The following is a 12,551-nucleotide window of genomic DNA, read 5'->3' as shown; positions in this document are numbered from 1 at the left end:
ATACACTTACTCCACACTCAACCAACGTGGAGACAGACATAAAGAGACGCTGTACACACGATCAAACTCCCCAAGCGTACTCTACGAACCGGGTCTAGGTACCCTTGTCCCTGGAGGGGGGAACTGCACCCAGACCCAGGTGGTGTTACCCTTTTCCCTGCGGTGGGGAGAGGCAGACCACCCCGACTCCGCAGCGGCAGGGAGGCCCCACACTCCAGACTGCAGTCGGACGGTCAACTCCTCCTCCTAGCCCCCCCGCTCCAGCAGACCGCAGAGAATGGGGGTGAGAGAAGACTCCAAACCTCCCTCCACCCGCTCATTGTAGTGTTGATGCATGTGTGTTCTAAGGTGCATTTAAAACCCAGGAGGGCATGGAGCTTACCTGCCAGAGAGCACCAGGTAAGCGCATAGTCCCTCCTGCTAGTTTGCGTGTTTCTTCTTAACTCACCTTTTTGTCCACTAACTATGTGTACACCATTCTGCATTTAACCACTCTGCATTTAATCTTTAGTTAGTATTAATCTCTTCTGATTGTAGAAGATGGCTTTTCCCTAGGGATTAATAAAATATTCTGATTCTGATTATTCTGATGGCTGCCCCTCTCTCAGTCTGGTTCTGCTGGAGGTTTCTTCTTGTTAAAAGTGAGTTTTTCCTTCCCACTGTCACCAAGTGCTTGCTCAAAGGGGGTCATATGATTTTTGGGGTTTTCTACAATAAGTTTTTAGTGTATTTTTGTAGAGTTACAGTGTACCTTACAGTGTAAAGCATCTTGAGGTGTCTTTTGTTATGATTTGGTGCTATATGAACTGAACCACTGAACTGAATTAAATTCAGCTGTGTCAGAAAACATCCTAAGGATGTACAGTTAAACCAGAATTCATAATGTTTCTTTAGTAAAGATCTGTATATACTGTGGAATGCTCCTTCCCCACAAAAAAAGCTGTTGAACAGTTTCACTGATATCACAGGGTAGAATACTTTGAATCCACAGCAAATGTTTCACTTTTTCTTATAACACTTTGAAGCCTTCTCTTCTGCATTCAGGATGTTTTTAATGTTATGTAGCATTTTCAGGCTTTGCTTGGTATCATAACATCCACAAAGTGTGACAAATAAATTTGAAAAAAGACACACCTATTAATTTAAAATAAATAATTTTATACAAACACTATCTGTGGAATTCTCAGCTCTAGTTTGAATAACGGCTGCTGATTTGACAATTTCAAATATGTACTTGTATATAGTACATTCTTGCAGTACATCCCTACAAATGCAGCTCATGTAATGCAACAGTTCTACTTTACTCTAAATACCATTTATCTCTCAAAAGACAAGTTTTCTCTCAGGATTTGTCTCAGGAGATTCAGTAGAACACGATGTCTGCAAGAGACTTTCAGGGCTCTAAGAAACAATAGACTTTTCTGATTTGTCTGCTTGGTCAAACAATAAGAGCTGATCACCCGTAAAATTGCGCCTATTATTGTATCATATAGTTGATCAATTAGACAATTAATTCTATGTGTGAATGTATCTATGTATGGACTGAAACTTTAATTCTATTTTTTTTTAAATGTAGTTTTAATTATAAAGAATATATTAAAAACACAACCATATGTAGTCATTTTTTCATCAAAATAAATAGGGGTAAATAAATAGAAAAGAATAGAATAGAATAGAGTGCCTTTATTGCCACTTTACAGCTGTACAGTGAGATACAGAGCATCTCCAACTCAGTGAATAATAATATATTATATAATAATATAATATAATATTGATTATCATTATCTCCTCACATTCAGCACTGGGTGTATTGAATTTAACACATTTATAATTTTTTGATCTGAATTAAAATTGATTAATATAAATCCTGTTGAGCTTTTTGTGAATGCTTCACTTAGAATCTTACACAATTTTTTGTATTTCCTTTTTTTAAGCTTTTCAGGGTTTTTAAAAAAAAATTATTATTATCATCATTCAGAGGACAGACACTGCTTCACAATTTAATTTTTCTTTTCAAACTTTTAGAAAGACGTGATCAGAAAATGAGACATGGAAAACACTTTCACCTTAAAGACTAAAAGTGTCAAACCTTGAGGACTAGCTTGTGTTGCTGCTTTTGGCTCAAACTGCTTTAAGCTTCTTTTTTCCCAGCTGTAAATAAAAGGAAAGAGTGAGCACAGCACACGTCAATGCCTGCAGCTGTTCATTATAGAGTAGTTGCACTGGCTTGCAGTAGCCTGTATTTGACAGGTGCTGGTGTTTTGTGTCCATCCAGTGTGACGTACAGGCGGATGTGCGGGTGTGGAGGATGTGCTAAGTCTGTGTTAAGGCCTGCATTTTCAGTGTGAGTGTATCGTGTGTTTGGTATGTGTGTGTGTACGTTTGTGCGTTCTTCGTTCTCATTGGCTGCTGAAACTTGTTGGAGCCTTTTCCCCTCAAATAAGAGAAAGCGCCAAGAACCTATTGGTTCTCGCGAAAAATCGTCCATTCTCCAGTCCGCCTGGTCCGGACTTCTCCGGGAGAAAATAAACTGATGTCAGACAGAACAACTGTATACTGCGAGCACATTAGCATTTTAAGGACTCCGCTCCACAGCAGTCCCGTGTGCCTGAATGCTGTGGGCTCACATTTTAACATCCAACCGCCGTTTTCGTTTGTTTGCTTGTTTGTTTGATTTTTACTCCACGCTGGATCTGACTGCCACTTTTTATCCTCAGAACGCGTGTGACCAACAAATCAACTCTTGAATCGGACATCTAACGTGTCCATCTTTTTTCTTTTTTCTCTTGTCTTTTTTTCTTTTCTTTTCTGTTGTTTTTAATGCTACAATGTCGTCTTTGCCAGGAACGGTACCACGAATGATGCGCCCGGCTCCCGGACAGAACTATCCCCGCACTGGATTCCCTCTGGAAGGTAGGAGCTTGACAGTAGCCCTGACCAACCTCTCAGACTCCGGTAGATTTTTTGCGGAGGCTGAAAAAAATGCGAGCCTAATTTGAAGATTATTCAAACAAATATTCTGCATTAAACATTAAAGGCACGTGAGAAGACCTTCAGCGTGCTTAACAGTTAAGGCCTCAACTCCAGGGTAAACTTTGTGTGCAAGGACTGGCACTGAACACAATTGCATGAATAAAGGCAAGTGCCCCCCCCAAAAAAAAAAAAGCTCACGTTGCATTATTCTTATGCTAATACAATTTCCGTTGTATTATTCTTATGCTAAATATTAAAGGACCCGGTCACAAGCACACTTAATCATCCAGTGACCACTTTGTCAGCGAATTGAAAACGACTAGAAATTCCAGAGAAAACAGAGACAGTCTCTCCAGCACTTGGGTTGCTTCAAGTTCCGCGCGCCTGGAAATTGGCACCCACCGGCAGAAGCAGAGGATCAGTCCAACATTTGGACAGCGTGACGGCGAACAGTGAAGCGTGGCAGCAGGTGCTCTTCACCTCCTCTGCTTGGCATGTGGAACTGTGAAGTGTTAGCCCTTAATGGCGATCAAATGAGATTTGAAAACAACTGACACGTGGTACTGTCAGTGAATACTGGCAGGGAATAGCTGAAAGAACATCGGGCTCGCATTAGGTGTGATTGATAAGAAAAATAGCCTGTCATCAAACTGGATTATTTAATAACAGACAACAGTCTGCGCTTAAAGCCGCTCTGTACAGAATCTGGCCTTGTGTCATCCACAGTATCTACTCCTCTGGGCCAGGGACGGGTCAACCAGCTAGGGGGGGTCTTCATTAACGGCCGACCGTTGCCCAACCATATCCGACACAAGATAGTCGAGATGGCCCACCACGGGATCCGGCCCTGCGTCATTTCGCGCCAACTTCGTGTCTCCCACGGCTGCGTGTCCAAGATCCTCTGTCGCTACCAAGAGACCGGGTCCATCCGACCCGGCGCCATAGGTGGCAGCAAACCCCGGGTGAGAGAAACGATCTAAAGGACAACACGGATAATTGTCTGTCAATACCACTAGGCTAAATGATAAGTTAGTAATCTGTAGATTATCTGTAGGCTTCCACAGCCTTGTTATAGTTTATATTTCCACCTGCTTTCTAAAAAGTCACTCGAAAGATTTCGGGGCCTGTAGCCTGTGGCTCAGCTCACTCTCCTTGTTTCTGTGTGGCTCACGGCAACCTGCAGCAGGTAGCCACGCCGGATGTAGAGAGAAGGATTGAAGAGTACAAGCGGGACAACCCTGGCATGTTCAGCTGGGAGATCCGGGATAAGCTACTGAAGGACGGGGTGTGTGACAGAAGCACAGTCCCTTCAGGTGAGGCCTCCTCTGGTAAGCGGCGTTTAATTCACAGTTTTACTCTCTGAATTTTGCCCTCCGCGAAGAATACATAAAAACAGACTTTCAAATCAAGGAAGTTATCACGAAAAAGATATTAATATTATTAATATTATTATTATTATTATTGTTGTTGTTGTTGTTGTTGCTATCGTTGTAAATGGTAATATGGTAATAACAAAAATAATAACAGTACAATATAATAAAAATAATAATGATATAATAATAGAATAACAGTGAATTTAATATAAAAACATTCTTCTTCTTCTTCTTCTTCTTCTTCTTCTTCTTCTTCTTCTTCTTATTATTATTATTATTATTATTATTATTATTATTATTATTATGTTATTGCTAAAGATGCCTTTCTGCTCGCAGTGAGTTCGATCAGCCGTGTACTTCGCGCTCGTTTTGGGAAAAAGGAAGATGAGGATGAGTGCGATAAAAAGGAAGAGGACGGAGAAAAGAAAACGAAACACAGCATCGACGGCATCCTCGGGGACAAAGGTAGGCCCCGGGAGGACTAGCGGCTAACTGTCTGCTAATCAGGTCTAAACGGGCGTTTTGCCCCATGACTTCTCCCGCCTGGAGCCGCTTAAATATTCATGGTGAGCGGTGGCGCGGGCTCCCGTCACGCTAAACGGTGACAAATGTCCATACCGATCACAGGCGACAGGAGCCGGCCGTCAGCTCCGTGTGTGGATACCAATTTCAAGCAGAATTTTCCTCTGAAATGACATTTAGCCTACAAACAAACAAACGCTAAATAAATACATGAACCTAGCCAAAAATGGCACAATTACATATATGCATGTATTAAATTCACAACTTTTAAAATGAAAAGGCATAGTAAATATATCGTTATAGTACGATTTTAATGGAAGGTGTTAAATATCCCCTCTTCATATTTCTTTCATATACACACGTATACATGGCGGTTGGAAGCTTTTGTTTAGTTCATTTTTATTAAAGTGACGTCGATGCAGCATGTTTGAATGTAGCGTGTGGACGGCCGTCTGTTCTTTAAACTTGAGGCCTGCAGCGGGCCCAGTGCTTTCTGACCACTGGTTTCACTGGTGATTTTTTTTTTCAAACAGCTATCAAGTCTCCCCCTTTCCACATTCTTCAAAAGATCAGCCCAGCTAGTGTCTCTGTGTCATCCGAGCTTGGCATTTCATAATTTGAAGACTTAGCCTATTACAGCTGGTAATGAAACCTGCCTCTGTTGAATAGGCGTCTGTGTTGGAGAGGGGTGTAATAGCTGGAAGGCATGGTAAGAAATATATTTATCCCCTATCAGCCCTCACTCTCACAGTCCCAGGCACACGCTGTTGAAGGGCCTTAAAGCAGATTAAATTGAGCCTTTTATTTCTTTTCACTTTCATCTCTCAGTGGCTCACTTCATGGTGTGAAGCCTGCAGCATAAATTCATGAGATTGTAAGCTTTCCGCTCCCCTTGTTTAGATAGTATTTTTTAAATATATATATAATTATTTTAATTTTAATGTTTACTTTTGGTGGTGTGCTGTACATATTTCAGCAGGAGTCAGAGGGAATTTTAGGTTGAATGGAAGAGGCAGTAGTGATTAAGACAAACTCATTGAAGGGTACTGTTTACCAGTTTTATTTGATCAATTATAAGAGATGATTTTTTTATTTACATGATATGTGAGCACTGATTACAGCAAGCTAAAAACGCCATAAAATGAGAAAGCCTAATTTGAAATAACCTTTAAAAGTAACACACACACACGAACACGTGATAGTCTGACATTTACATATAACTGATATATGACAAACTTACTGTTAATCTTCAGTTAGGATCATTGTTTACGTTTGCTAAATGTACATATCAAAGCTTCAAAGTAATGGCCTTGGTTCTGTAAATTACTGTCACGTTGTAGAAAACACTGAAAATGCTTCTTGGAGGTGACTGGAATCCAGTTAAACAGCTGTCCAGGCTGTCTTTCTACAGTTTATAGCTATTTAGTGCGTATGCTGTGTCTTAAAGATATAAATAAGCATTATGTAGAAAAAAACCCTCTAGAGTCCAGCCTGGTTGAAAGAAAAAAGGTACACAGTGAGGATAGAGAAAGCACTTCAAACAAATCCAGTGGAGGTGACGGGAAGCTTCTTTGCAGAGAGCACGGTCTGTGGGAAGTTGCAGCTATTAATAACAATTTCCCCAGGCATTCACACTTACTCTACTCCACCTTCACTTTCCTCCAGCTATTTTACCTGGGTTGAAATTGAGGGAGACTTAAATGCTGTCTGCAGATAACACAATCATCACAGCCACGGTCCTGGGCTGTGCATCACTGTATTAAACTGGGATTAACCTCTCTTTTCTCCCCTGCTGTTGTGCACCAAAATTCACATTTTTAACAACTGTGTTACAAAATGTAAAGGGGATTGGAAGTCAGTGGAAGTGTATCAACAGTAATGAGTAGTGAGTCAAAATCATCATGACAGTGATGTGTCACAGTCATTCGTGGGGTAAAAATTAAAAAATGCTGCTGGCATTTGCGTCAGTGTGAGGATCTGCTGCTTTTCTGTCTTTGACCTGCGGTAATAGTTGGCATGCTTAAATATAGCATTTTGAAGGCATCAGAGTGCACATGTAATTTATTTCATTTTAATTAAACAAAGAATTGTAAATATTACAATGAACATATAAAAAGTGTATTGAATTTTAAATATAAAACTAAAGGTTTCCAAACATCAGAAATAAATCCCATCACACTGATTCCAAATCTTTGTGGAGATAATATTTGTTGTCTTACGTAATGATCTAGATTACATCAAAGCATTACCACCGATCAGATGTATAGTTTATAATGATGTACTGTAAATAAAATTTTGTAAGATCCTTGATGAAATTTTGTTCATGGCATATGAATATAAAAAGTATTTTAATATAGTATGTTACATTAACACTTTATTGTACTGATATAAGAAGTGATATAAAAATCCAATATAACCAAAAGTCTTAATTTTTATAGCGAGTGATAAAATAAATTAATCACTAGTGAAAATGTAAAAAATCAGTGATGTGAGACCATGATGTTATAAACATCATCACGTAGCCCTCGACTAAACATTCCTAGGATGCACTGATTTTATAGCAAATCATTCCTCTGAAGGACAAAAGAATGCACAGACTTAGGAATCAGCTAACACTGTCCCTAAAGCTTTGAAAAGAATCAACATGTAGACATGCTAGTAGTCTGTGATTATGGATGCAGAGGTTGTTTTGCGTCATAATAACAGGGAAATTTTACTCCCTTACAAATGAGTTATAAGTATAAAAAAGGCACATATGTTCACAGAAGCTGGTTCCACTGTAATGCTGACTGTTGAAGCTGTGGTGGTATGCTGGCCTGAGGGAGACCTGAGGGCACGCTTCCTCTGCTCTGTTTCAGACTTTAACAGCAGAGGAAAAAGTAGGTGAGGAAGGTATGAAGCTGCTGGTGCAAAGTGAGGAGCTTAGAGGCTTTGATCCTCTGTTGCTTTTCATTATTTGTAGCATTTGTAGTGACACTGCCACAATGAGGGTTCATCACATTAGCTGAAGCCAACACTGCCTTCAGGCTTGCCTGTATAATAATTAAAGCCCATTTTCTATATGAGAGAGGATCTGTCCAGCCCTCTGTTTAGAGGGACGGCCTCTCTTCCTGGGATGTCTGAGTGAAATCATTGTGGTTATTTGGAAACAAATGACATCAAGTTTTCACATCTTGAATTAATAGCTGCTTTCCTTAAAACCAGAGAGAAATATTTAACATACATTTTAAAATTACAGTTGTCTCCCTCTCTCTCACCATGTGAAATGAAGGGAATCATAGTTGGATGAGGTTGTGGAGGTGGGCAGGGACAGCATTAGATCCCTGTGGGGAAACTGGGTCATTGGAGACGCACAGAGGAACAGGATAAAGCACAGTAACACAAGACACACAGCAAATAGGAAAAATCAGAAAGCAACATGGGAATGTTTTATTCGAATAGCCTTACTGTGTGAAAAGATCAAAACTGAAATATTTAAATCATATAAAAGACAGACATCAGAAAGTGAGTCAGTTAATGTAGAAATGTGTGACAGTAAGGTTTCAGATTAAAGCAGGTTCAGGGCTTGTTGTCAAGGATGAACAATGCTAAATATAAGTTGTTGCCCCAGGGAGAGCAGAGATTTCATTAGTGGCCGTTAGAGGTTTTTTAACAGTTGATAACAGAAGAAATAACTAAACAAGTTTGCATTTCCAGTCTTTGATAACATCTACTTTAAGCAAAATTTTCAGCAGTAAATCAGTAAAAGTTTCAGACTTCTCAGTTGTTTTAGTGATCATGTTTTCATTTACGTATGTGGAGGAATTTTCTGAGTTTTATTTTTCACATCCAATTTAAGGATTACATGTGAAAAGAAGACTGCAATTTGCAATAAAAGTGAAGACTATTTGTGGAGTGATGTGTTTTGGAGCATTGTATTGGTTGTTCAAATATGCCTTAAAAATAGGCACCGAGATATTTAACAAGAATATTTTCCACATAATTTGTTATGTTGCATATAATCAGTCTAATGCTCTGTATAACAGACGTTCAGATGTATCATGTGCCCAGAAATTAATTTTGTTTGTCGCAGCTTGCTTTGATGATGAATGATAATACTGAATTACTGCTGATGACAATGATAATGTGGATGAATCAAATTCAGTGACCAGCAGAAGGATCCACAGGTTCTACAGAACATCAGAGAAGAATACCTATTTTTACACCAGTTGATCTGCTAATATTTTCTTATTCCCATTTATGAGTATTGGTTCCATTTCTGTAGTCTCATCAAACAGAGACTGATTTCTTTCAGACATTTCAGTTACCACCAAGTTAGGTAGTTGATAAATTAATTTAATACTTTCAACATATGAAACATCTTAAAGGTTTACACCAAGAAAACATCACACTTGATTGTAATTGTTGGTACTTAGAGTGCAGCTAATTGTATGATTTCTTTTCCTTTTCAACAACTATAAGCATGTTTGCCGGCTTGACTTTCCTTTATTTCTGCCGAACTGGGGACTTCTCAATGTTGTCTTTGAGAAAACAAATATATATAAAGGGGAGCTGCTGAACTGGGAGAGGGCTTTGAATAGGAGAATAGCAGCCCACTTCTTAGCCGTGGAGTGTTTAGTAGCCATCCCTTAATCCTTCTTTCATTTGCCGACAAATGCCAAGGATCTTGTCTGGCAACCCAATAGGAAGCTGATCAGCCAACAAAAGAGGAATGGTCCACAAAGAGCAAGCAGGCAAAACTGGGATGAGGGCAGTCAGAAGCCTATGGCATCCCATTAACAACCCATTTGTAAAGGATATACACAGTGCAAATGCAAAGAGAGCAATATAATATTTGCACAAACAATATTATAACAAAATCATGCAATATTAACACTTTGGTCAGTCTGAAACCTTAAAGAAATATTATACCTCGGCTGTATAGTTCTAGTCTAATTCTGAATTTGTATCGCTCGTGTCATTATTCTATGAATTATATTGATCAACGTTTTACATGTATTTTTAAATGAGTGGAATACCTCATAGCCGGAAAACACTAAATGCCAAGATACATTTTTGGAAACCTTAAAAAGCCTTTTTAGATTTGAAGATTTCACTCACCTTTTCAAGGTTTAAGAACTTCATTTGATATCATGTGCTTGATTGGTTTGTTAGCTGCCTGTGTCAGGGTGTAGAAGGGAAATATCTACTTTAATCCGGTTCATTTGGCTGCACGGGAAAACTTTCCGCTGTATGCTAACAGACCATTCAGAGAATGTTCTTTCTACACCTTGCTTCTCTCACAGCTAGCTGTAGGATTAAACTCTGCTGTCTTTAAAGACACCGCTCCCTGCCAAAATCAGTCGGACCAGAAATACTCTGCAGCAGCTTTGTAATGCCTTTTAGGTTATTCTTCCATCTGCAGCACCACTGAATTTATTTTGAAATTAAAATAGCTTAAAAATTAAGCTTGGATAAGTTTTAATGTAGATTACATGTTGATTTGCAATATCACTTCCTTTATAATACAGCAACACCATATAGCTTGTGAGTCTTTAAAAACAAGATGCCCCTGAGATTTAGGGGGAATAATGTTTACAATTCAACAACAACAACAACAAAAAAAAAAAAAAAAATCAAAGCAGATATCTGGATTTAAAGAAATAACAAGGCCATAGTTCTCTTGCTTTATTGCAAAGTAAAAATTTTAACTATTATTTTTCAGTATAAAAATATAAACATGTAAACCAATCATCCTGTTGCTGTATTATTCATGGAATTCGATATTGTTAAGGTCCCAGGAAAACTAGGATAAAATTCCAAAAACCCAGACTCCTCAGATATTATCTTAAATGTGAGTGTTGGGGCCTGCGCCTAATTAATATGAATGAAATTAAGCATGAAAAGAAAAGATTTGCATTAAAGGAGGATCCAAAGAACAAGATCATAGTATAATACTGAAGAGAGGGTTTGAAATCTTTTAATGTCCCACTGCCTGTTAAATTTTTGTTTCAAATGTTAAATTTTATGACAAACATAAAACAAGCAAAAACGAGCAGAGAGTGTGTGAAAGTGATTATCTGTATTGGGTGATTAGGAAATCATCTAAGAATTATTTAGCAAGTTTAATTTCTCTGGGGGTGAGTGGCTTTTCTGTGGGTTTCTCCATAAGTTCATGAAGTAAATCTCATTTAGTAAACACCATCTATTCATAGTTATTGGCTAAAAAAACAACCTTAAATAAACAGAGATTACTTGGGTATAAAGGCCCAACAGTGTTTTTGGTTGGTGGGTGAGAAAATGTTCACTCTGTTTATAGGAATGAAAGTGGATTATCAGCCATTTCTCTATCACTGCAATAAAAATAATCGAGCCAAATCTTTAGCACAGTCTTTGGTCATGGTGGAAACAGCATTGTTCACACTGTGGCTTCATGAGGGACCACACTCTGACACGCTAGTAACCTTGGATTGGTGAATGGATCTGCTGCAGCTCTTTGCACAAAAATCTTTTTTCACTTTGTTCTGAGAGAAGTCTAAAGGTATTGATTAACACAGCATGCGATTCTTAGTAGGTTTTACTACAACCTGACCCACGAGAACAGCCTCAGCAGTAGTAGTGATTTATTCTCTGATTGTGTTTAACTCTAATTACAGCACATCAAAAAAAGTCATGCAAACCGGTCCAAAATTTTGCTGTAATTTCATATTTCAGCTGCTATTACTGTGGATGGCATAACAAAATATTCACATTTACATCAAAACAGGAGTTTGATGAAAATGACATTTTAATATAATTAATCTTCCTTGTCTGTGTGCCTATATTTATGTCTTTTATTTTAAAAAATATCTTGATTTGAAGAATTTGCTTTCGCCCAGACTGCGAAATGTTTTGTGTTTGCTGTGTGCAGGCATGAGCAAGTGTGTAGAAACAACTTTTATGTATGTTGTGGGCCGCTAACAGGATGAGAAGAAAAAAAAATTAACCTGGGTTGAAATGGACAAGGAGGCCAGCCTGCTATTCTGTGCCTGCATTTGCCACTGAAGGAGTTGATGAACTCCTCCAAGTCTATTAAAGAAAGGAAACAATATGAACCAAAAGCTTGAGGCAAGCAGCCTGACAGTTTATAAAGTGGCTGCCATTGTAGCCTGAAGGCAGATGCATGAATACCTCTGAATAGACTCCGTCAAAGTGATACGATTGAGCTAGACAACAGCAAAATGCTGAAAGGCTTCTGCTCTGTGCTGGTGAGCTGATCGGCATTTATAATGCTTCTGTTTTGAATGAATTTGCAACTGCAGTGGGAGGGATCGCTGTGGCCGACGCTCTACTCTCTATTATTAGCATTAGAAGAATTCTTACAGCAACTTCAAGCAGCAGGTATAGCAGAACTACTAGAGAAGCATTTTACCTGAATGTCCTTTTTGGACTGCCTGCAGCAAACATTACCTAATAATGACATGGTTTCAACTCAACTGCATGAAAATAGTTAATGATAAAACAATAATAGCGGTGCAACACAACTGAAGAAAACTTTAGGTAACATGAAAGATATGGGCGCTCTGTTAATTTGGATGAATGGGCCCTTTAAATAACCCAGAGGGAGATACAGTGGGGCAAGAAAGTATTTAGTCAGCCACCGATTGTGCAAGTTCCCCCACCTAAAATGATGACAGAGGTCAGTAATTTGCACCAGAGGTACAC

The 12,551-nt window shown here is 38.8% G+C and overlaps 1 protein-coding gene across 1 annotated transcript in view; it reads left to right on the top strand.

Annotated features, from left to right (window-relative positions):
• Positions 1–2,500: 2,500 nt before the first annotated feature.
• The window catches only part of LOC102203428 (paired box protein Pax-7-like), a 123,777-nt gene continuing 113,726 nt past the window's right edge, over positions 2,501–12,551 (top strand). The window contains exons 1-4 of the mRNA XM_013907773.1: positions 2,501–2,927; positions 3,663–3,935; positions 4,157–4,301; positions 4,683–4,811. Of these exons, the coding sequence (XP_013763227.1) occupies positions 2,829–2,927; positions 3,663–3,935; positions 4,157–4,301; positions 4,683–4,811 (646 nt within the window). The 5' untranslated portion in view covers positions 2,501–2,828. The remainder of the gene's footprint in view (positions 2,928–3,662; positions 3,936–4,156; positions 4,302–4,682; positions 4,812–12,551) is intronic.

Source organism: Pundamilia nyererei, unplaced genomic scaffold, assembly GCF_000239375.1.
Source record: "Pundamilia nyererei isolate P.nyererei 1_Seehausen unplaced genomic scaffold, PunNye1.0 scaffold00517, whole genome shotgun sequence".
NCBI classification, from domain to species: Eukaryota; Metazoa; Chordata; class Actinopteri; order Cichliformes; family Cichlidae; genus Pundamilia; species Pundamilia nyererei.
This window is presented reverse-complemented; position numbering and strand designations above follow the sequence as displayed.